Below are 26,970 nucleotides of genomic sequence, written 5' to 3' on the forward strand. Positions count from 1 at the left end.
TTTATCTGAAATAAAAAGCTTTTGTAATATTATACACAATGCCATTCAAAAGCTTGGAGGGGGGGTGGGAGAAATTATAGAAATTAATCATCAATTTAAAGTTTGTTTAAATGCTTTAAACTGATCAAAAAGGATGATAAAGACTTTTTTATTAGATATACAGAGTTTATAATGTTTCAAAGGTTTCTATTTCAGATAAACGCTGTTCTTCTAACTTTCTATTCATCAAGGAAACCTGAAAAAATTCTACTCAGCTGTTTTCAGCATAATAATAATAAATGTTTTTTTTGAGCAGCAAAACAGAATATTAGAATGATTGCTGAAGGATCATGTGAATAGAGAAATGATGCTAAAAATTCAGCTTTGAAATCACAGGAATAAATTACATTTTAAAATATATTCATGTAGGAAACTGTGATTTTAAATAGTACATATATTTTAAAATGTTACTGTGTCACGGTACGTGCTGGATAGATGAGTCGAGAGACGAGATACGATACAAATAACAATTTAATATAACTCTTAGTAGGAACAGGCAGGAACAGAACGATAATCCACACACATCCAAATAACGTCAAGGACCGACAGCAAACTCAAATCACAAGCAGACTTATAAAGGGTGGTGATTAAGACACAGACAGGTGTAGTAAATAAACTAATCAGGACAAAATGAGGACAGGAAGAACCAAATATGGGCACAATGGGAAAAACAAACATAAACAGTCCAAATGGCACACAGAACTCTGACATTACTCCCCCCCTCCCGGAAGGCGCGACCTCGCGGCGTGGAAAGGGAGTGAAAATAATAAAGTCATTGTGGGAGGAGGCTCTGGTGGCGGACGGTCTTCCGGGAGGAGGACAATAAACAAAGTCCAGGGTGGTGACGACGGAGGGAGGAGCCAGGGAGAACTCAGGAGGGACCCGGAGCAGGAGGAGCCATGCGAGACCCAGACCACAGCCATCATGACGACCCACGGTGGAGCCGACGGAGGGAGGAGCCATGGTGGAGAAAAGGCTGACGACTCCAGGGGGGCGACCGACGGAGGCGGAGCCGCTGGCGGAGGAGCTGGCGGAGGAGCCCGAGGCGGAGAGCCGAAGATCCAGGGCGACACCGAGGATCCGGAGGGCCAAGGCGGAGCCCTAGGCTCTGGCGACCGAGGCGTAGGCGGAGATCCGAAGGTCCGCGGCGGAGCCGGAGCGACAGAGGATGGAGGCTGTGCCAGAGGGAGGAAGGAGGTCCACAGAGCCGGTGGGACGGAGTGACGAGGCGCAGCCGTAGGAACAGAGTCCTGAGGTGATGAAGGGCCGACGACCGACCAGGGCGGAGCCGGAAAGACGAGGGAGCCCGGTGGAGCTGGTGGACCGATGGGCGACGATGGAGACGAGGGCGCTGAGAGCCGTGGTGAAGCCGCAGGGTCGGAGGGCTGAGGCGGAGTTCTGGACTCTGAGGCTGGAGGCGGAGATGAGGGATCCTCCAGCCCTGACGCCGATGGAAGCTGGCAGACCCGCGGCGCACCCACTGCACAGGTGGTGGGCTGAGGGTGAGCAGAGGGGCTGTCAGGGGACAGCGGTGAGCAGACAGATGTTGACATAGGCAGAAGAGGGAGGGTGGGTGGGGATTCCATACAGGCAGGCATAACGAGACAGGTAGATACTTCTGTAAAGAAGTCTATTAAATCCCCAGAGTTATTCTCTAGATCTTCCGTAGAAAAGTCAATCAAGTCCCCAGAGTTATCCTCTAGATCTTCCGTAGAAAAGTCAATCAAGTCCCCAGAGTTATCATCCAGCTCACCCCCAGCAGTGGTGCAGTGGGCAGGGCTCTCCATAGCCCTCACACGCTCCATCTTGCACTCCCCCGTCATGGTAGATGTAGCCGGCTCTCGCACCTGATCGGATGTGTAGGGCTCTGGCTCTGTGGCGATCTTTAGCTCTGTCGCTCGTGGCTCTGGCTCGTCATCCGCGGTGGGCTCGGGCTCAAACTCCGCGTGTCGGGGTGCTGGTTGGCTGGGCTCTGGGTCTTGAGTGGGGCTGGTGTCATCCTCCGCGGTCAACGAAGATCTACAGGACACCAGCACCCACTCCATGTAGTCGGCGAAGCTCTCTCGTGGACCCTCCCCGGACAGCTGCGCTTTCGTGGCGATGTTCAGTCCTGCACGGTAAAATGTGCAAAGGCTGCTGTCCGGGAAGTGTGTGAGTGGTACGAGGTGGACAAAGTCTCTAGTGTGGTCCACGAGAGAGCGATTCCCCTGCTCCAGGAGAAGGAGGAGGACAGCAGGGTTATCCATAACGAAAAACAAAAAAACAAACACTGAGAAAAAAAAATGGAAAAAATAAAGCAGGGAAACGCCGGGGATAAACTGTAGGGTCGGTCCTTCTGTCACGGTACGTGCTGGATAGATGAGTCGAGAGACGAGATACGATACAAATAACAATTTAATATAACTCTTAGTAGGAACAGGCAGGAACAGAACGATAATCCACACACATCCAAATAACGTCAAGGACCGACAGCAAACTCAAATCACAAGCAGACTTATAAAGGGTGGTGATTAAGACACAGACAGGTGTAGTAAATAAACTAATCAGGACAAAATGAGGACAGGAAGAACCAAATATGGGCACAATGGGAAAAACAAACATAAACAGTCCAAATGGCACACAGAACTCTGACATACTGCTTCTGCTGTACTTCGGAAATAAATGCAAGCTTCATGAGTAGAAGAAACTTCTTTCAAAAACATTGAAAATCTTAAAACTTTTGACTGGTATTGTATTTTTTGCTAAAACCGCATTTCTCTATGAATGAAATAAATGGGATTTTTACTTCTAGAACTTCTTTGCTCTACACTGCTGAATCAGGCAAACACATCATCGTGTTGAAGTTTGTCCCATCTTTGTCCAAGAAATACACACAATATTATTGTTCTTGCGCTCAAGTTTACTTCCTTTCTGAAACCCAGCTAGCCCCAAAAAGGGGCGAAGTAAAGAACAGCACAAATATGTTCTGACACCCGGGATGAGATCTTGGGCGGTGGTGACTATATAGAAATGTAGTCCAAGTCATTAGGGCTAGTTCATTTACTTCCCTCTGAGATACTTTACAGGAATTGTGGGTGGAGTAGCTCAGCCAAACTTATGGCAGCGGCAGAGTAAACCACATCCCTGGCTCTGAGCTTTGAGCTGACATAGCTTCTCTCAGGAATCCTCTAAACATACAAGCTTTTGTTCTCTGTTCTGTTTTGCTTCCTCTTGTAAGCCATAAATACAGTGCACTGTGAGATTTTACTTTATTATTGATTTTTAGCCTTGCTTAAAGGGATAGTTCACCCAAAAATGAAAATTTAGTTATCACTTGCATTGCAAATCTGTATGACATTTTAGAACAAGTACCAATCCCAAACTTTTAAATGGTAGTGTATTTTATTTTAATACTCTCATTTTTGCCCAGGCCTCAAAAAACATATATATAGACGGAGGTGTTGATGGCAAGCTTTATATTTTTTAGCTGCCCTCCACTGATATGATATAGTAGACGTTTGTGGTGGTGATTCGGGGTAAAGGATGAAGCACAAGGTGGGAGCTGTTGCATAGCACTCGCTCTTGTTGTAACAGAACGCTCCAGCAATAGTCTGTCATCAGTTTGTCAGAAGGGATGAAAATTTGAAGGTGCTCTTTCTGAGAATAGCCTCTATTGTGCCTGGGATTTTGGCGTTGGACCAGACAGGCTATGAAGCTGGCGGCCACATAGGGTCTATTGTGCTGTGTGATCAGTGATCATTAGAGCTAATTAGAGCACTGAAAGTCATTCGGTCTATGGCACGAATCCAAGGAGATGCTTGGCTTGCTCACGAATGCCACTGCAAATCCCATTCCAAGCATGTGCTTTTACTTTATACATTACGTGGTCACCAAACACTTGCACCTCACAGCATGTTAACATCATGAACCATATCATGCACGCTATCCTGAGATAAAACACAGACATTAGAAGTGAAATGTTTCTTGTAAAAAAATAAAAGAACCATACAGTTCACTGTGCTGTAAAAATATCCAGTTAAATTTACGGTAAAAATTTACGGTAAGTCATTCGAAATCCGTAAGGCCTTCATTCATCTTCGGAATGCAAATTAAGATATTTTTGATGTCCTTAATACCTTTCTGGCCCTAGTTGCATTGATGTCTGTACAGGGTCAGAAAGCTCTTGGATTTAATCAAAAATATCTTAATTTGTATACCGAAGATAAACGAAAGTCTTACAGGTTTGGAACGACATGAGGGCGAGTAATTAATGACAGAATTTTCATTTTTGAGTGAACTATTCCTTTAAATTTTCCCATTTGAAGCACTCCTAACAGCGATGTACCAAATATTTACCAAGTAGTACTGAGACCTCGAACACAGAGTGAGAAATTTTAACTGCTTCATGCTTAACAGACATAGTTTAATATATTTATTAACATTTTTCTTGCAGGCGTTATATATGTCTTGGACACCCCAACTGTGGTGGGCATCGCTTTTGCTGCTTTTGTGATTGGAGCCCTTCTGACTGGTGCTCTATGGTTCATCTACTCACATACAGGTGAGAAAATACTACATATTTACATCACAGCCTTGAACTCATTTGACCTTTGTTCTCATTCCCTGCATCACACTAATTAGTACTGAGAGTTATGCATTGTGTCGTTTATCACATTGTCAAAATAAGAAAGGAAACATGCTCATTTTTGATAATCGGAAGGGCTTGCCAGTTCTCTTAGCCACAGTGATATGTTAACAATAACATATTGACTCCAAGCTCGTAAATATATCCCGTTCGTCAGCAGAAGCGCATCTGTCTTTTCCGTTCTTACAGGCATGGGGGGGGGGACTGCTGGATGGTCGGCAGTATTTTGGGTACAATAGCCCGAGGGGGACTGGAATTCCCCCTCTTCGCTGTGAGGGTGTCTCCAGGCCTCACAGGAAAATACATATACAATCCTCCCTCTGAATGCCAAGATTCACCCTCCCCTCCTCCTTGCATTGCCCTGTTGTCGCCAGGCCGACGACCTCTGTTGACCTCCAGAGGAAGCGCATGCGCTTTCTTAGCACCCATTTCCGCCCTTTGGCATTTCCGCTAGTCTTTGGCATTCCCGCTAGGTTTCTGTCCTCAATGCCGATGACCTGCAACCTTTTCATGGCACATAATCGAAGGGAGTCCCGTTCGGCACGCTGTTCCAGAATCTGTAGTTGTGTAGGCCGATGAGTATCAGTATGTTGACTGCGGATCAAAGCCGTTCTGGATTTGATCTATTTTTGGGTTTTTAGAACATGTATATCTTGGATATATCCGTGTCTTGACATAAAAGGAGTCATGTTTTGCTTTTATTAGCTTTCATTTTTACTCCAGATTTTTTTCAAAAACATAAATCAGTGTAATTTTTATTAATATCGCCTGTGGTTTTCAGTTGGGATGACATTATCCAGCTGTGTTTCTGCTTGCTGTTGTTAAGTGGGACTGAAGAGCTCAGATCAGGTGACCTCAGAAAACAAATGTATTATTATTTGTCTGTTTATGCTAGCATCTCAGATCAGGTGGATCTCAGAACAGTGTTGACTTTGATTAGCCTAAGTTCATTTCAGGTCAAAACCATGACTTTTTCTTGTCAGAAACAGGTGTAAATTGTTGAAATAGGAAAAAAAAAAAAGCTCTGATCATTCCAGCCATGTGTTTCTCATAATGGCACTGATTACTTTATACAAGCCAAAGGCCTATCAAACCACAGTATTGTAAACTATTCAATTATATTACTAAAACAGCCCTATATGGTATCATTTTTTGATACTGACGTTAACCCCACGTGCTTTTCATGTTTGGAATAACCTAAATTATTGACTCAGATGAAAGAAAAATGATAAAAAATGGGGGTGAAGGAAAATAGATAGAGGCTTTGGTGAAATGAAAGGAAAGGTAAAATCCTCTTTCTCTCTTTGTCAGTTAGACCTACAGAATTATTGTCTGTTTATCCCCAGCGCCTTGTTCAAAGACAAATAATGGTCCCATTTGTGTAGTGAAGTGCAGTACAAGGTTAACTGACATTTTGATGCCAAGATCCCTAATTTAGATATTGTGATATCATAAGGAAAACATGTTGATTGAAAAAATTAAATATGTGGCTTTTGTATTTTCATTGTACTAAAACCAAAATGTGATTAAAATATGGAAATAATTAACTTTAATTTGGTTTATTAACAGCGTATTTCTTCTAATGATTGAAAGAATTTAAATGCATTTAGATTTCATTCAAAATTTGTTTTTACACTTGTTTTTGAACCAGACTCCAGATTGAAAACCCCTAGCGTAGTGTAGTACAGCACTATTTTATTAGTATTTATACCCCATTATACTATTTATTAATAGTAATAATAGCTTTTATTTTTATATTTTAAATTTTCATTTTGTTTTCGTTTAAGGTTTGCTGATTTTATGTGGTTTTGTCATTGCCAATAGTTTTTTTTTTTTCAGTTTTGAGTAATTTTAGTTAATACAAAAATTTGTCTATTCATGCACTGTTTCATGTATTTTATTTCATTTAACTTTTAATAAAATTATTTTTAACAGAATTATACGTTACTTAAGAGTCACAACATTAGTATAGTATAGTGTAGTGTAATATAGTACAGTATTGCATAGTGCGGTGTAGTGTAGTATAGTAAAAAAAAATAGCTCACACTTAATGCACATCCTTTAAGGTAGTATAGTATAGTACATTACTGTGTAGTGTAAAATAGTATAGTTTTGTACAGTATGGTATAGTGTAGCATGGTATGGTATAGTATGGATGAAGTATAGTATAGTGTAGTGTAAAACAGTATAGTATTATATAGTATGGTACAGTATAGTGTACTATAGTACAAAATAACTCACTTAATACACATCCTTTAATGTATAGTAGTGTGATATAATATAGTAGAGTAGAGTAGAGTACTGTGTAGTGTAGTGTAGAGTATAGTGTAGTATTGTACAGTATAGTAGTATAGCATGGAGTGGTATGGTATAGTATGGATAAAGTATAGTATAGGGTAGTATAGTACTGTGTAGTGTAAAATAGTATAGTATTGTGTAGTATGGTATAGTATGGTGTACCATAAAATTAACTCACACTTAATACACATCCTTTAAAGTAGTATAGTATAGTATAGTACTGTGTAGTGTAAAATAGTATAGTGTCGTATAGTAAAACAATAAGCTCACACTTAAATGCACATCCAATGTAATGCAGTGTAATTTGATATAGTATAGTATAGCACTGTTTAGTGTAATATAGTATAGTACAGTACAGTATATTCTAGTACAGTGTAGCGTAGTGTAATTTAGTAGAGAATTGTATAGTATGGTAAAGTAAAACATTTTGCTCTCACTTAATGCAAGTCCAATGTTTTACACTAAAAGAGTGATGCGTATAATGAGTTCATTATTATTACTTCATAATTGGGAAACATATATTGTTCCATACATTACGGATGCTTCTATTTTAGGCAAAGCTACGTGTGGAATGTTGTGGGAGTCTGTTAGAAAACAGCTCCTGTATTCCTGTCACCATCCCTGTCGTAGATCACACTGATAGGTTAAGGACATTGCCCCTGTGCACACAGAGTGGGAGTTACACAATGAAATGACACAGTCGAGTGGAAGGGGTCAACAAGCTGCCATTAAACTCTTTCTCACACATACAACAAAATGCATCTCTGTTTTGGGTAGTGTTTCAAATAATTATATAACCAACATATGTTGTTAGTCTGCGTGCTGTCACTGTGTATGTTCGCAAGATGATTGGTTGTAAAGGAGAGGTAGATAAGCCTCAGAGTCTAGTACACAGCGCTGGATGAGGAAATAGGCTGTTTTTAGCTGGAGCTCTTGGCAGCACATCTCTGGCACATATTAGCAGCAGAGGGGCCTAAAACAGGGAAGCAGACACACGTCCAGTTGAGCTGAGAAGAAAAACATGCATATATATAAACACACTTACTATTTACAATAGTTGTGTTGGTGGAATTTATTTACAGACATTTTAGAGAGATTTCAGATGTATGTAATGTAGGAGAGCAGAGTGCTTATTAATATTGGTGTTTTATTCAAATGGCAAGTATGTAAAGCAAACCTGGAATTTGATTAAAAACTCTCTGTCAGGCGCAAGCTCTCTACAAGATGAATTACATGCATTCTTACTTGCCGCTCTGCTTCAGGGTTGAGGAATGTTTATATCCATCTAGAACAATAATCAGTGAAGACAAAGAGAGAAGAATGAGACAGACGTAAGTCTTGTTCCAAAACTGAGTATACAACCTCCTTAGATGCCTTTTTTGGCCAAATTCAAATACAGCATCGCACGTTTCCTTAGAGAAAGTAAGTCCAGTGGAAATTTAAATCAAAGATGATGTGAGAACTGTTGACAGTGTTTTGTTTAAGCGGCAATATTTCAATCACGCAAAAGATATGTGACCAAGTGATCCAATGCTGTATTTATACTTTTGCAAGTGTAAATGAAAGTTTATATAGGTTTGATAATATAGTACTGAATTACAAAAAGTGCAAAAATAAACTTTACTGTACTATACGGTGCTGTACTATACTATACTGGTGTTGTTACTCATAAGTAAAATCTACAGTCTGTTAAAAATAATTGTATTAAAATAAATTTAAAATGTAAAATTATATAAAATATTATATAAATAAAATATTAAATGAATAGTACTAAATGAAACTTGTAACAAAAAAAAAAAACGCTTGTCACTGTCGCATTACCCTGCAAAGTGACACATTTATACCTTATTTATCCTTAAAGTGTGAATATTAGTACCTTAGAGTAGTAATAAATACACTTAAGGTGGTAATATGTACTCTTATGGTACTATTATAAACCCTTTTGTGGTAAAGAAGGTACCAAGGTGTTCCTTTGAAGGTATACTATACTATACTATACTATACTATATGTATAGCTTTACTTAAGAGTAACAACACTAGTATACTATACTATAGCATAGCATAGTATAGTGTAGCATAGTATAGCATTGCACGGTATAGTATGGTATAGTACATACCATACCATATATGGTGTATATTTTGCGGTATAATAGATTGTCACCCTAGGCAGTACATTCAAAAGGAACACCCCTGAACCTTCTTAAAGATATACTATACTATACTATATTGTACTGTACTGTACTATACTATACTATACTATACTATATGTATAGCTTTACTTAAGAGTAACGACACTAGTATAGTATAGTATAGTATAGTATAGTACAGTACAGTATAGTACACCTTTAAAACATTTCAAAGGTGTTCCTTTGTAGGCAATGCCTGGGATGACATGCTATTATACCCCTAAATGTATAGTATAGTATAGTATAGTATAGTGTGGTATAGTATACTTTTAGAGGTATAATAGCTCATCACTCTAGGTAGTACCTTCAAAGGAACACCTTTGTACCTTCTTAAAGGTATACTAGACTAGACTATACTATACTATATTTGTATCTACAGCTTTACTTAAGAGTAACAACACTTGTGTAGTATAGTATAGTATAGTATAGTATAATATAGTGTGGTATAGTATACTTTTAGAGGTATAATAGCTTGTGACTCTAGGCAGTACCTTCAAAGGAACACCTTTGTACCTTCTTAAAGGTATGCTATACTATACTATACTATATCTACAGCTTTACGTAAGAGTAACAGCACTTATGTAGCATAGTATAGTATAGTATAATATACCTTTAGGGGTATAAAACTTGTCACCCTAGGCACCTTTAAAGGAACATCTTCGTACCTTCTTAAAGGTATACTAAATATATTTAAGGCATACTACAGGTATACTACAGTATATTAAGGCATTTGGATGAATATTTGCTGGTTCTCATAATTTGGTGCAATCGATTTAAACAGATTCAAAGATTAAAAATAATATTACATCAATAAATAATAATGTAATTGTTAAATTACAAAAAATAAAAATATGTAAAATATGAGAACCATAGAAGATCCATTTTGGATACCTCAATGAATCCTTCAGTTAACAGTTCTTAAAAGATTTTTTTTTTCTTAGTGTGAAACTTTTTCCACTGTAAATAACCTTTTGTGCAATGGGTCCCATGGATGTTAAAAGTTGTTCTTGGAACATAGCTGCTGATAAAGAACCTTATTTTTTAAGAGTAAAGATGGTGGTGTGGTGATACTGTACATATCAAGCATTCTCATCTGTGTCCGACTTTCCAGTCTGCTGCTACTGAAGCTAATCAAGTTTTTATGCTAATCAGTGCGCAAAATGAATATACTCTAAGTGCACCAACTAAACCACTTAATGGAAGAGAAATGTTGTGTCTACGTCTGAAAGGGTTTCTATGCTTTCATGCCTTAACAGCTTTTGACATTCTAAGAGACCTGAATCACAGAAAGTCACATTCCGTGCAAGTCATTGTTTCCTAGATGTCATGAATCTGAACACTATGTCTTTTTCCATGTGTCCCTGTGACATCTTCTGTATCCATCTTCCTCTTCAGGTGGCACAGGAGCGATGCAACAGGTGCCAAAATCCCAGCCGGTGTCTGAGAACAGCAGCGCGGCGCACAGCATTGGCAGCACACAGAGCACGCCGTGTTCAAGCAGCAGTAATGCATAGAACAGCTGGACTGATGATCTTTCCACTGGCATTAAGCTTTGTACATTTGTGGAAGAAGATGTGATTTCGTAGCATAACCTGAGGCCTTATTATTTTCATAGTTTGGAACTGAAATGTTTAAGCTGAATATACAACCAGATGAAAAAAGCTACATTTAGAGGTGAGGGAAATATTCAAATCAAGATCCCGGAGTTTTGAAATGTTGTTTTTTTCTTGAACCCCATAACAGAGTGTTGTTTTTGCCTTATATGGGTGAGATCAGCGTGAAAATAACAAAGGCTGTTTACACCAGTTCTTATGGCATGAAGGCCGTCTAGAGGAACAGTTAGTGCTCTGCGAGATTACGCAAAGGCTCTGTCTTCACCTAAACAAAGATCAGCGCCTTGCCGAATCAACATATTTCAAATCTGACAAGAGAAATCTAATGTAAATAGGCCAATATCAATATCAATATCATTAAGTCAATATTTGACTTTTAAAACCCACATGCCACTCACTGAAATCTACATTCTACGGACGCCAAAAGTAAATGGTGTAAAAAGCCTTTTTCATAGGCATTTCCAATATGTTTAGCACAGTTTTTTAGAATATTGTAAAATAATGTATATTCTGTGAATACTGTAAGAAACACATAGAGATTTAAAGTGGAAATACATAATACTACATAAAAAGCTTTAACTGAAACCAAATATTTATCAGAAGATTCTACATTTAGAAGATAATTTTAAAATTTTAAATGAAATCATAAAGGCAAATATGAATGATATTACAGATACATGCACAAGCTCTTTCCCATAATTGGCCTTTTAAAATATAGTCACACAATAATAAGTAGTAGTAGATTTTAGTTGTCTAGTCGTTTTTTCCACCCAAAACTTTGAGTTTCTGTACAGATAATTGCAGATAATAAGCATTTTATGAGTCAAAAATGGACTTATAGATTTTATAGAATGTGATTTTTAAATGCTGGGCATTTTTATTCAACATTAGTATAAAAACGAATGATTTCAGCAAACAGCAGACTGTTACATTTTGATATTTTGTCCTCAAATTTAAAATCAAAATAAGCATTTCGTCACCTTGGAGTTATAAGATTCTATCTGTATATGTTTTTGTCAAAATTGAGCTATTCATATATTTTTATTCTGTGACAATTTATTTACATTATGTGGTGTTTGTAAGCTGTGTACATTTTGGGCCTTTTTTTAGAAAACAAAAAGGGTTCTATCTACAGTATAGACTACTTGAAACTCAATATCTCAACACCGATCAGAATGCAGATAGAACCTTATAATCCCAAGATGGCGATTTATTGAGAAGGATTCGATGTCCCTAGTCACAAAAGATGTACATAATCTAATGCCAAAGAATGGGCATTTACTTCATGTCTTTAAATATTACAGCAGCCCCTGCGTTGTGTATGTTCAGGTACTAACTTACCACTAAATTAAAAACAAAACCAGCATTTTAAAACATTTTGAACATTATTTCTGCTGTGTATGTGAAGTTAACAATTTGGGATTTTGTGTAAAACATGCATACGGTTACACTTGTGAAGTGCAAGAAAAGTATGAATGCAAAGCCAGCGTAATCCCACCGTCAAACCTTTACATGAATGTCGTAACATTATAAGTGCCTTAACTTTGAGTATACGCATTTTCAGAGATAAAATGAGGCAAGAAGGGAAGTACTGATGTGAAATCTGCCAAATCTTGCATCTAGTTGTTTGTTTTTAGTATCTAATGTTGCTTTTTTGTTTGTGAATTGCTTGCTACAGACTGTACCTATAGAATGTACTTTATTTCAAACCTTAATTGCATTGTAAACTTGTATAAATGTCTCCTGTAGAGGAAAGAGAGTAAGAATCTAAACATTTATTTGTGTATAAAGTAAATATATTTTTCTAGAGATACATATATATATATATATATATATATATACATAGAGCCACCCTATAATTCTATCTGCATACTGTGAATTTTTGTGGGCATACATCATTCTATATAATGTTTTCTCTAAATCTAAACATAGTCCATAATGCTGAGGTGAGCTGCATTCCTGCAGTCACTGACATAATCATATAAAATAAGATGTTTTATTATAGATATATATTTTTACGACTATCTTTTATATGAGAACACTATAGTATTTGGATTATAAAATATATTTTGATGATGCAAATGTTTTATCTCTCTTTTAAGCTCTTCACCATTTAAGTATCTGTTAAGTGTGTTCGTTCACACTGTAAACGCTATGTATCCAAGTTTGTGGGGTTTAAATGGATGAGTATTTGCGTAATCCTTGTATTGTGTTAATGTTTAAAAAATGCTGTCATGTTTAACAGAGTTTGAATCTCTGAAAGGTCATTTAATGGCTGTAGAGGCCTTATTGGATTTATCAAAAGGCCTTTTTCTCATTCCAGTAAACGCTTTGTCTTGTGATAAACTTTGTTTTAAAATCTGTGTTTGACACAGTGGTTTTCCTGTTCGTTGAATGATGAAATTGATTGTGCTGTCTTTCTGGTTGTTATCTACCTCATTTGTGTGTCTATGTGTGTATAAAGTTTCATTAGCTTGTCATCAAGAATATTTTACTGTACATATTGTGTAAAGCTTGATGTTACATGAAATATATCACATCAAATGTTTTATCTTACAGATTTGACACCAGTCACCAGACTTTGCAAACTTTAAAATATTCAGACTGTCTTGCTCTGAAACTACACACTATTTGTGACGGTTTTTGTGTTTTGTTCCTCCAATGGTATGTGAAACAGTGTAGTGTTTGTAAATACAACGTGCTGTAAATATGCATGCTATATGTATGCTTTGTATATACCAAATAAATTCTTGTAATCTTTTGGGAGTTTGTTTGTGTGTGCTCATTTAAAAGTATGCACTGGGTCTCACATTTCTTTCACTTACTGGAGAGGGTCAACGAGGATATTTCTTACACAACATACTTTCTTTTAGCACTCAATTCTTGTGTTTCCATAAAACATTGATTGATATGTGGATTGTCTGTTTAAAGTATTGTTATCCTGTGATAGGATTGTTTAGTCACCATACTGTTCGACAATGAATTAGTTGATGTAGACCATGTGGAGATCTGCCATCCACACTGCTGAACATATGGAAATGTGCATACTGTATGCATATACCGACATATACAATTTAAAGGAGAACTCCACTTCCAGAACAACAATTTACAAATAACGTACTCACCCGCTTGTCATCCAAGATGTTCATGTCTTTCTGTCTTCAGTCATGAAGAAATTATGGTTTTTGAGGAAAGCATTTTAGGATTTGTCTTCATATAATGGACTTGATTGGTGCCCTGATTTTGAACTTCCAAAATGTAGTTTAAATGCAACTTCAAAGGGCTCTAAATGATCCCAGCCAAGGAAGAAGGGGCTTATCTAGTGAAACAATCAGTCATTTTTTCGAAAAATAAAAATTTGTATACTTTTTAATCACAAAAGCTTGTGTGACCCTGGGATGCGCGTTCATGATGCTACAAATTAGTGATGGGTCGTTCTTAAATGATTCCTTCATTTTGAACGAATCTTTAATGTGACTTGGGAAGAACGAGTCGTCTCGGGGAGTGATTTGTTCAGTCGCGCATGCGCAACATCCTATTAGGTTCTTTACTGGAATTAGTTCACCTGTTTTGAGTCTTTGGGTTTTTCGAACCCGAAGACTCGAGAGATGAACTAATCAATTCTTTTTCCGGCTCACACTGCATTGGTTGAGCTTATGGGGCTGTCACATGACGAACGAACAACTCAAACCCGAAAACTTGTCAGGTAAGAGGTGAGGTGAGCTAATCATAGACTAAAGACCCAGGTAAACAAATAATATTTTCTGTTTCTTACAGCATTATAGTTTTGTCTTATTTGTAGTGTGATCAACGTTTGTGTAAGCAGTAGATGTGTTAGGGAAGTAACACTTAACATTTTAATTATATTTTGCTAAAATGAACGAAATGACTCGAAAAAAGATTTGTTCATTTTGCTGAACAAGCCTCAAAGGTCAGAGTCGGTAAAATGATCCGAACTTCCCATCACTACTACGAATCACGTCTAAGTTCATCGTCTGTGTACTCCGACTAAAAAGTAAAGGTAGATTAGGGCGAAAAACTCCATTTTATTTTCTCCTACAACTTCAGAATCGACTGACATCGTTGTACCTTTTTGTTTGTAAACAGCGTTTGACTTGCACTTTCTTGGTCTTTGCACGTTTGCTTTGTAAACACTGGGTCTGTAGTTCCGCCTACGTTCGGCGTGACCTTTCGACATGATTCAATAGTACATGAACGCTCATCCCATAACCTGTGCTACACAAGCTTTTGTGCTTAAAAAGTATACAAAATTTTTTTTTTTCCGAAAAAAATGACATTGTTTCGCTAGATAAGACCGTTCTTTCTCAGCTGGGATCATTTAGAGCCATTTGAAACTGCATTTAAACTACGTTTGGAAGTTCAAAATCGGGGCACCAGTCAAGTCCATTATATGGAGAAAAGTCCTGAAATGCTTTCCTCAAAAACCATAATTTCTTTACGACTGAAGACAGAAAGACATGAACATCTTGGATGACAAGGGGGTGAGTAAATTATTTGTGAATTGTCATTCTGGAAGTGGACTTCTCCTTTAATGACCTTTAACATAGAAAACATTTGCCCAAATTTTGACTGGACAGCATCAGATTCGATTAAAAAAGCAGACCTTGGAGAGATAGGAAAGTGGTGACATCATTTTGAAACTGGCCAATACTGACCGGTGTGGGGCAATGAACATACAGTGTGACATCAGCTTCTCAGGAAAAGCCCAGACTGTCAGTCTACTTGATCAACTGACTGTGCAATTTATGGTAAGTTTCCATGAAGAGAATTTTCCAGAACAATATTACTTGTAATGCAATTTGTCAAATTGTTTATCAACTTTTTTTCCAGTTTGAGATCATGATGACCAAGTCAAAATAGGTTCCAGAAAAAAATATACTAGGGGGGATTCACTTGATGTGGAACAGGCTTTGAGTCTTAATCATCAATGACTCATCAGAGTTTATTTTGGGTTTAGGTATGTTTCAAAAGAGTGAGAGGAGAAGGGTTGACTCTGAGGATGAGGCCCATTGTTGATATTCACCGTTGAACCACTTCACATTGTCAAGTGGAATATATAAAGTGGAATATAAATAATATTCTATATAAAGACATAAAATTAGGGGCCCGTATAGGATCTAAGCCTGGAAACAAAAACACCTAACTACAGTTCTGCTTGGAACTGTTTTTGAACCAAATGTCCTGAAAGAAGAAGCCTATCAAACCAATGAGACCAAAAATATTTTTTGTCATTTACAGTTAGTGCTGACCTAAATAAGATATTTCACATAAAAGACATTTGCATATAGTCCACAAGAAAAAATATGACTGTAATTTATAAAAATGACCCTGTTCAAAAGTTTGCATACACTTGATTCTTAAAGGAGAAGTCCACTTCCAGAACAAAGATTTACTGATAATGTTCTCACCCCCTTGTCATCCAAGATGTTCATGTCTTTCTTTCTTCAATCGTAAAGAAATTATGTTTTTTGAGGAAAACATTTCAGCATTTTTCTCCATATGATGGACTGATATGGTGCCCCGAGTTTGAATTTCCATAATGCAGTTTAAATGTGGCTTCTAACGATCCTAAATGCGGTTGTAAATGATCCCAGTCAAGGAAGGAGGGTCTTATCTAGCGAAACGATCAGTTATTTTCATAAAAATAATACAATTTATATACTTCTTAATCTCAAACGCTCGTCTTGTCTTACTCTCCCCGACCTCCCTGTTTTTTCCGGTTAATGAGAGTTAGGGAATGTCGAAAAACTCCCATCTCATGTTCTCCCTCAACTTCAAAATCATTCTATATTGCTGTTTTACCTTTTTTGTTAAGGGTTTTTGATCTTTTTTGCATGTTCACTTTGCATAGACTGGGTCTGTACTTCTGCAGCGATGTAGGATGAATTTGAAATCGTTTTTGAAGTTGATGGAGAAAATACGATTGGAATTTTTCGACATACTCTAACTGTCTTGAGCCAGAATACACAGAGTTCAGGCAGAGCAAGACAAGATGAGCGTTTGAGATTAAAAAGTATATAAATTGTATTATTTTATGAAAATAACCAATCGTTTCGCTAGATAAGACCCTTCTTCCTCGGCTGGGATCGTTTACAAACACATTTGGGATTGTTTGAAGCCGCATTTAAACATTGCATTTTGGAAGTTCAAACTCGGGGCACCATAGCAGTCCATTATATGGACATTATATGTTTTCCTCAATAAACATAATTTCTTTACGACATGAGAAAGACATGAACATCTTGAATGACAAGGGGGTGAGTACATTATCTGTAAATTTTTATTCTGGAAGTGGACTTCTTCTTTTATACTGGGTTCTTACCTGAATGATCCACAGCTGTGAAGGAAAAATCCTTTAGGTCCCACAAAATTTCTTTGGTTTTTTAGCATTTTTGTATTTTTTTAATGGAACGTTCAAATGCTCCTTGATGCTTTAGAAGGAAACTTCTTAAATTTAAAGATCAGGGTAAATTTATCTTATTTTGTCTTTTTCTGGAAACATGTAAATATCTTCTGCAGCTTCTGTAGGACTAAGTGGGGGAAAAAAAGTATTTAGACAAAATAAGAAAAATTTACACATCTTCATTATGTTCAAAAGTTTTCATTCCCAGCTGCATCAATTTTTCCTTCTGAAGCATCAGTGAGCGTTTGAACCTTCTGTAATAGTTGCAAATGAGTCCTTCAGTTGTCCTCAGTGTGAAAAGATGGATCTCAGAATCATATAGTCATTGTTGGAAAGGATTTAAATACACAAAAATGCTGAAAAACCAAAGAATTTGTGGGACATGAAGGATTTTTTTAAAGAACAGTGGGCAGTTCAACTGTTCAGGACAAACAAGGGACTCATTAGCAGTTATCACTAAAAAAATAGTATTAAGAATCAAGTTTATGTAAACTTTTGAATGGGGTCATTTTTATCAATTCAGCTATTATATTCTCTTGTGGACTATATGTGAACGTCCTCTGTGTGAAATATCTTATTCAGGTCAGTCAGTACTAAATAAAAAAGAACATATTTTGGTAAAATAATTAACATTTTGCAGATTCTGCAAGGTGTATGTAAACTTTAGACCTAAAGTAAAGTACGTTAGAGCAAAAGTATGTGACTCTTTAGGAAAAGCAGTTAATTTGAAGGTAGAGTCCATCTGTTCAGAGGTTTTCAGTCAGTGAGATGACTATCAAAGTCTGATAGTGTATCATGGTATGAACAAAGGAGATCTCTGAGGACCTCAAAAAAAAGAGTCTATCAGGCTAGAAAAGTTTACAAAGCCATCTCTAAAGAGTTTGGATTCCACAAATTCACAGTCAGACAGACTGTGTACAAATTGAGGAAATTCAAGACCATTGTTACCCTCCCTAGGAGTGGTCGACCAACAAAGTTCACTCCAAAAGCAATATGTGTAACAGTCTGTGAGGTTGCAAAGGGGTCCAGGGTAACTTCTAAGCACCTAAAGGCCTTTCTGATATTGGCTAATGTTAATGTTCATGAGGTCACCATCAGGAGAACACTGAACAACCATTGCGTGCATGGCAGAGTTGCAAGAAGAAAGCCACTGGTCTCCAAAAAGAACATTGTTACCCATCTGCAGTTTGTTAAAGGTCACGTGGAAAACCTAGAGGGGTATTAGAGAAACGGTCTGTGTATAGATGAGACCAAAAAAAATAACTTTTTGGTTTAAATGAGAAGCATTATGTTTGGAGATATCAAAATACTGGATTCCAGCAAAAGGACTTTATTCCATCTGTGAAACATGGTGATGGTGGTAGTATCATGATTTGTGCCTGTTTTGCCACATCTGGGCCAGAACAGCTTGCCATTGTTGATGGAACAATGAATTCTGAATTATACCAACAAATTCCAAAGCAAAATGACATCTTTCCGAGAACTTAATCTCAATAGAAAGTGGGTCATGCAGCAAGACAATGAACCCAAGTCAAAGAACGCAGCTGTGGATCATTCAGGTAACAACACAGTATTAAGAATCAAGGGGATGTAAACTTTTGAAATTGGTCATTTTTATAAATTCAACTATTATTTTCTCTTGTGGATTATATGTAAACATATTTTATGTGAAATATCTTATTCAGGTCAGTACTAAATAAACAATAACATGCATTTTGTATGATCCCTCTTATATTGGTAAAACATTTTAAATAATTCTGAAAGGAGGATGTAAACTTTTGACCTCAACTGTATGTAGCACTGGATCATTTTTCTCAATCAATAAATTACAAAGTATGTGTACTTCTAGAGCTTGTGTGAAAATCTGATGATTTTGGGTCATATTTATGCAGAAATATAGAAAACTCTAAACGTTTCACAAACTTTCAAACAGCACTGTGCTTGACAGTTCTTGACAAACTCCAAACTGCTTTAAACATCGTTTAAATACAGTCCATTAGCCTTATGTGTTGTCAGCCATACTAATAGCAGAATTACATTTTAGATTTGATTTTCTTTAAGTAGGCACAAGGTTTTTCTTGAGACTCTGAATATCGTTTTGGGTTCTTTGTTGCATTGATGGTCCAAGTAAGAAATTAATATAATTTATTTAAAATAACACAGTCTGACACCTGCACCTGAGATTCTGTTTCCTTGGCAAACCTTTTCCACAGGTTGAAATCTTCACATTTGTGGGGTCCGGTCTCAGTTTAGTCCCACCCCAACAGCTGGCCAATTTGCCACTTGAGGGTTTAAATATACAGCGTTAAATATGGCTGCCAGTATCAATAAAAAGCATTTAATTTTGCTGAGTCGCTAACTCTATTTTGATGACAGCACTGGGGTGGCTGTATATTTAGCTAAAGAGGGAGGGTGAGCTCAGTATTTATGGCTGGAAACGCTGGAGAGTCTCCAGCGCTGAAATCTATAGCCATAAAATTAAACCACATATAATGAAACTCTGTCATGATACTGTGCCAACACAAACCAACACTCAAATACACACATCCGCACATATAGTGCACGTGTGTATTCTTACGTAATGCATATATCTACGCACAGATGTTTACATATGCACACATATATCATGTACATTAAGATGCACCTACACATTTGTGTTTGCCAATAAACAGAATCCTACCAAGGCTCATTGGAAATACGTCCCTCTATATAGATATCTGCAAAACTGAAAAAACATACCTATATGTACGAATCTCTGCAGTTTCCAGCTGAAATGAACACAGGCAGTAAAACTCCGACAACCTTTATTCCTTTTAAAGTATATAATGTTATGACTTTTACAACTATTTTAACATCCTGCACGATTTGAAAACTTTTGAACGTTGTTGTCACATACAGCTTCATGAGAAGGGAAAAGCTGAGTTCGTGAAACTGCGGTTCGACAAAACAGCTAAAATCCGCATAAGAAAATTAAAATAACACGGCAGTGATTTTTGGAGTTGAGTCATCTCGAATAATTTCACACTACCTTAATGTCTTTTTTGGGGCTTGGAGCTTGACTTTAATAATATGCAGTGGAAATGTTCTTCAAAATATCTTCTGTGTGCCACAGAAGAAAGTCAAACTGTTGACATGACATGAGGTTGAGTAAATGAAAACACAATTTTCATTTTCGAAAGACAAGAAATTGTTGAATAAAGTCATTATTTTAGTTTTCTTTGCACAAAAAATTATTATCATAGTGTCGTAAAATTATGGTAGAACCACTGATGTCACATGGACTATTTTAGCAATGTCCTTACTACCTTAAATGCCCTTGAACGTGATAGTTGTTTTGCTGTTTGTTTGCAGGGTCAGAAAGCTCTAGGATTTCATAAAAAATTTATTTGTGTTCAGAAGATGAACACAAGTCTTTGGAATGACATAAAGGTTGATTATTCAATGACAGAATTTTCATTTTTGGTCAAACTATCCCTTTACCTATTTCTGCAACAACTTTTTTTTCATAAAGTGTTACCAGAAAAACTAAACAACAAGGTCATATGAGTGCAAATAATGAAGGGAAAAAACCCCCCACAAAAGAACAAAACTTCTTTTATCCTGTGTCACCATCCAGCATGTGTGGGTATTTGTGTAATAGCACTTATCTGTTAAAGCTGTGTATAAATCATGTTATCATTCAAAACATCGTAGACCCCAGACTTAGCATCTGCACTAGTGAAATAATGCAATGGCACCCGTGGGCCACACACCAACATCAACAACCGTATCGGCATGGAGACGAAACTGTGCCCCAAATTGCAGCCTCAGCCCCAAATTAGAACCAAATGCTTCAAGCCCCACACATCAAATATCTGGAGAGAGATGAAAATGACTTAATATTTCTACGTACGCATAATAGAAAAATTGGACACAGATGACTTTTATCCCAGAGCTGCAATATTAGTGGAGGTTGAGATGGGAGGAGTGTGAGGTTCATTGCATGTAAACTGTAACGACTGCACGATGACCAATAGAAAAAAAATCACTGGTGATGAATTTTGTTTAACCTCAGCGGGTTTTCTGTCATGGCCATTTGGCTCTTTACCAGTAAAATTACACTTGTGGCTGACTGTGAATACAGCGAATCAATCCCTGAGAGAGAGAGAAGGATTATTCTTTATCTGCTGCTTTTTTCGTTTTGCTCTTTGAGGGGCCACAACTAAGTCAAGTCATAATACACAAATCCTTTCACCTCCTTTTGTCAATATATATCAGAAACAAGAATCTTTTTTCTTTCTCTGTAATTTTAAATATTATTGATCAAAACCAGATGAAAAATTTCTTGCAGATAATACTAATAAGTATAACTGTCTTCGTAATGCAAATACATAAGTATGATGAAGGTAACAGCTTTGGTCTGCTTTCCAGGATTTGAGACTTAGGCCTTGTTCACATTTGAAAACGCAGTAACACTTCAGTGTAGGGACCAATTCTTACTATTAACTAGTTGCTTATTAGCATGCCTATTGTTAACATATTGGGTGTTTATTAGTACTTACAAAGCATTTATTCTATATGACCATATTCTACATTCTACACAAATACAACCAATACCTAAACTTAAAGGGTTACTTCATGCCAAAATGAAAATTTTGTCATTAATCACTAACCCCCATGTCGCTCCAAACCCGTAAAAGCTTCGTTTTTCTTCCGAACACAATTTAAGATATTTTGGATGAAAACCGGGAGGTTTGTGCCTGTCCCATTGACTGCCAAGTAATCCAGAAAAGTATGAAAGATAATAGTTCATCTGCCATCAGTGGTTCAACCATAATTTTACAAAGCTACGAGAATATTTTTTTGTACTGAGAGAAAACAAAAATAAAGACTTTATTCAACAATTCGTCTCCTTTGCATCACCGTAGCGTCATTTTGGAGAGTATCCACTGGGCGCAAACAGCGTACGCTGTTCGGTGTCAGCTGCGTCGCTCAGATACACTGTTTTCGTTCAAATCAAAAATGTAAATAAACACAGAAAATGTATCCGTGTTGTGTGGCTGACAATGTTGGGGAAACTTACTTTTAAAAGTAATGCATTACAATTTTGCGTTACTCTCTGAAAAAGTAACTGATTACGTTACTTTTTGTGGAAAGTAATGCATTATGTTACTTTTGCGTTACTTTTTAAATCTGCGAAAGGCTTGCTTCTTTGTTTTTAATATAAAACAATTGTAAAGAAAAAACCCTTTTACACCAAAAGTGAAATTAATTCACCTCAGGCTGAAAGAAAAGTACATTTATGCAGGAGATCATCACAAAAAAAAAAAAAAAAAGTACAAATGCTAGTTTATCTAAAGTAATTTTTGCTTATTAGTATGGTTAAATTGCATCATCAAAGGTCAGCAGCAGAGACACTGGATAATAAAATGGGATTAAATACATAAAGGATATTTGTTTTATTTAACATATTTAATTATTTCAGGGTTGCGTCATATTCTGAGTTTGCATTTCACTGTTTTTATTCATTTTGAGGAATACTGAATCTGCCTTTTGTGAGTGAGATGAATTAATGCATGTTCACATTTAGTCTAGAATTCCCGACAGGAGACTTGTCAGTCAATAAATGAGGAAAAAAGTAACTGCTGTTACTTATTTGAAAAAGTAACTCAGATATTTAAAGTAATGTGTTACTTTACTAGTTACTTTTGAAAAAAAGTAATATTATTACATAACTCACATTACTTGTAATGTGTTACCCCCCAACACTGGTGGCTTACACAGAACAGCGTACACTGTTTGCGTCCAGTGGATACTTTCCAAAATGGTGCTAACGTGAAGACGAATTGTTGAATAAAGTTGTTATTTTTGTTTCCTTTGCGTACAAAAATTATTCTCATAGCTACATAAAATTATGGTTGAACCACTGATGGCAGATGGACTATTTTGACGATGGCTTTCATACTTTTCTGGGCCTTGACAGTGGTATTTACTTGGCAGTCAATGGGACAGTCACAAACCACCCGGTTTTCATCCAAAATATCTTAAATTGTGTTCAGAAGACGAACAAAGATTTTACGGGTTTGGAATGACATGGGGGTAAGTGATTAATGACAAAATTTTCATTTTGGGGTGGAATAACGTTAACCCTTTAACAACTACCTTATCAACTATGTATAAGCAGCAAATTAGGAGTTTATTGTGGCAAAAGTCATAGTTGGTGGTTTATTAATAGTGAGGATTGGACTTTAAAATAAAGTATGACCGAAATTACATCTTTTTCTCTCTGTTTTGGCCTTCCGTCCACACTGAGGGGGCATTTTTGTCAAGAAAGCTTTTGTAAAATGCTTAAAAACCGCAAGTGCGGGCAGAGATATTTTGACACGAAAAACACCATTTTTAAATGTATCTGGATTAATGTGGACATAGCCTTAACTTAAGCTGGAGGCTAATGAAGAATGGGCCAAAAATGTATAAAATGTATAAGGGTGTCGACAATAATATATATTATTAATATTTTCTTATTGATATTTAAAAAAAAAAGTCCTCAAAGTCATGTGGTTCTAAATAACATTATTGAGATATTATGAAAAACTACTCAATTAAGTCTCTTTCTTTTGCATTTTTTATGTCACACACGAAACAAACATAGCGGTACATGTTTCGCGTCTTGCGAAAAGTTCCCACAGGTATGTTTTTGTCATTAGATTAAGCTGAATTAAAAATATGCTCACCATAGAAATTGTGTATTTAAGTCTCTGCATGTGTATTGTATTTTTAAAGTAGTTTTAAATAATTAATAGACTTAATCAGAAAAAAATTAACATCAAATCAAGTAGCATAGAAGTAGTGTATATATAATGTTTCTCTGATTTGTGGCTTCTCAAGAAGTTCCCTGAGAAAAGAACCCAAGAGCTATTTTGCAAGCAATATGACCTAAAAACTGCACTTTGTGTACAATTCTTGCACTTTTCTGTTAACCAGCGCTTTATTACACTAATGCTGCAGTATCTCCCCTTTCCACCAGACTGTAAACACAACCAGATGCTCTACCTGCCACCACTATGCACCTGAATTTTGATTGGTGGAGAAAAGCTACCTGATCAATCTACTGAAAGTTAAAGCAGATGCAGAAAGTTCCAAAGTCATGACTGCAAGTTCTTTTAGTCACAAGTCTGAAACAGACATGCACTCAACAACGGCACATGTTGAGACATAAGTCTTAATACTGGAAATATAGTTCAGGAATAGGCCTCTGTGATCACGTTCTTGCTACCTCCTGTCGAACAGCGTGACTGGAATAAGCCTCTGCCTTTATTAGGTCACGCAGCACATGATTTTATGTTTGGAATTGGCTGATGTAGAGACTGCCAACCAGTTTTGGCTTTCTATTGTGCATAATTTCACGGTTATTCTCGTTATGTACTTATACACATGAATTTCAACAGTTCAGAGATCAGTGTTATCATCAACAGAAGACCTGACCTAAATGCTTTTTGATTTTATAAATGATAAAGACAAACCAAAAAAATGTGCATCATGATAATTAAATAGGCCTAATTAAAACATACTGTTACTGTACATGTGAGATTAATTAGCCACAAACAACTTTTTGCTTCAGTTTTGAGTTGTAGTTATAGATGCTACATGCTGTTTGGTTTTACCTGAAAACTCCTGGCTTGTTTCTCTTTGCAGGCAGTGTAGGAGTGTGTCCCATGACTGAAGAAGGGAAAGGTCATTTGTGAAGTGTAGGGTCAGTTATTTTGTGTATTTACATTGACTCATCTGGGAGCAGAGGCCATGTACAGTTCAAAGATAAAAATGTGAGAAATGTTGAAGTCGGTCAGGGCGCAGTCCATGTGTTGTAACAGTCGTGTTTTTCAGAGCAAGCTCTCAGTCATCAGAGTGCTGTGTTTGATTGATGGTCCATGTAGAGAAGAAGAGGCTGCTTTGTTAGTGACCGTTCAGCCTCATCGAATGGACTCACAGAAGCATGCGAGTCTTTCCTGTGTCCTGTTTTCTGGTTTTCACGTTTTCCTGTGCAATACCTTCTTTACATACAACCGGACACTCCACTGGTGTATACTGTTTTCTTACTGTTACTATAAAATGGGTCATTCTCAAAATGAGATACTCCATTTCCTTATATGAATTGATGCTCAAAATGCTGTCATGGAAGACAATTTATGAACCTAGTGGCAGTAGATGAAAAGCATGTCTGTCCCTCAGTTCTGTTTGATATCAGTTTTCTATTATACTTTCGTGTCTCATGTACTTAATTCAATTCACATTTATCAGTATAGCGCTTTTCACGATGCAAACTATTGCAAAGCAGCTTCACAGAAAAATTACCTGACATTTTTGGCACACTCTACAATTTAGAAGTTGATCTGGTCTTGTTGAAATATATAGTTGAGCATCATCATCATCATCATAACAATGAAAATTAATCCCGTATTTTCTAATAATATTGCCAAGGGGCAACATGTATATTGAAAATAGCAGAGGGCCTAAGACGGATCCTTTCAGCACTCTATACTTTACTGGCGTAAATTGAGACCATTTCTCTGTTTAAATGAACAAAGTGGTACCAGACGTACAGGTAGGATCTAAACTAGTCTCAGCCTCAGACGTCACACCCACCGAGCGTTGGCTGAACGTCTGATGCATATGGTACACAAAAGTGGAAACACTTTTTTTGTGGAAACACAGGAGTTTCGAAGTCATCATCGGATTGGTTGAATTATACAGAATTGTTCTTTAACGTTCCGCCTGGAAACAAAGGTGCCTTGATTCCAAACTCCTCACGAAAGAAGAAAGCCATCGTGTTTACAACTGACAATGAGCGCTTATCAGGTTCAGCTACACGCTGGATTTTCAAAAGTATGTGAAATATTTAAAGTTCGCAGCACAAAATGTTTAAAATGCGTTTAAGAGTTTTACACGTTTGTTATTGTGGTGCCATTTCCATGCCCCAAACGTGACGCGGCACAAAACGAAACGTGACAGGTTGCTTAACCTGTCAGTCATATGGCCTCTTGAGCAGCGCTTGACCATTCAAAGCGGCCAAGGTTCCCAGACCTTCTGCCGTCAGTCTGAAGGTCTGGCTATACACGAGACTAGATCTAAAACATCTTAAAACCTGCCCTTGAATACCTTTGAGAACCCTTGAATATTTAAGCAAGATTGTGCTTGTTTGGCAAGAGATAAACACAACCATGCTTATATTTAATATTCTTCTGCACAAATGTGATATTGCTTTTATACATCAGTTCAGCAAACAAGAACTTGATTGAGAAATGTACATTTTGGATAAAATTTGGCCAGTTCATATACACTGTGTGCAGAATTATTAGGCATGTTGATATTCTGGTCATATTTTTTTTCCAAACACATTTTACCAATTCCAAACCACATCAGTCTTAGTAACTACTGTTAATTTTGTATTTAATCATTTATATGTGATGTATAATTGTCCGTGAAGGCTGGAAGTGAAAAACTCCTTATATTCAGGTGTGCAGGATTATTAGGCATGTTTTTGTTTACAGCTAAAATGAGCCAAAAAAGATATTTAACCCAGACTGAAAAGTCCAAATTATTAAATGCCCATGAGAAGAATGCAATACTAATGCATTACAAGAATTTGCAAAGTTAAGGCTTGACCATTGGACAGAGAAATGCTTGTTGAGTCTGCATGGTCAGAAAAAACAGGTGGAGAAGAAAAGATGCATGTTAACTGCAAAAGAATTAGGAATTAAGGTGAAGAATTAGGTGTGACACCATCAGGAACCGTTTAGTCTCCAGCGC

At 37.0% G+C, this 26,970-nt stretch overlaps 1 protein-coding gene across 1 annotated transcript in view; it reads left to right on the forward strand.

The window, feature by feature from the left end:
- The window catches only part of tgfbr3 (transforming growth factor, beta receptor III), a 136,493-nt gene extending 122,972 nt beyond the window's left edge, over window positions 1-13,521 (forward strand). The window contains exons 15-16 of the mRNA XM_051112327.1: window positions 4,472-4,579; window positions 10,543-13,521. Of these exons, the coding sequence (XP_050968284.1) occupies window positions 4,472-4,579; window positions 10,543-10,661 (227 nt within the window). The 3' untranslated portion in view covers window positions 10,662-13,521. The remainder of the gene's footprint in view (window positions 1-4,471; window positions 4,580-10,542) is intronic.
- Window positions 13,522-26,970: the final 13,449 nt, after the last annotated feature.

This window comes from Labeo rohita, chromosome 6, assembly GCF_022985175.1.
Source record: "Labeo rohita strain BAU-BD-2019 chromosome 6, IGBB_LRoh.1.0, whole genome shotgun sequence".
In the NCBI taxonomy this organism is placed as follows: Eukaryota; Metazoa; Chordata; class Actinopteri; order Cypriniformes; family Cyprinidae; genus Labeo; species Labeo rohita.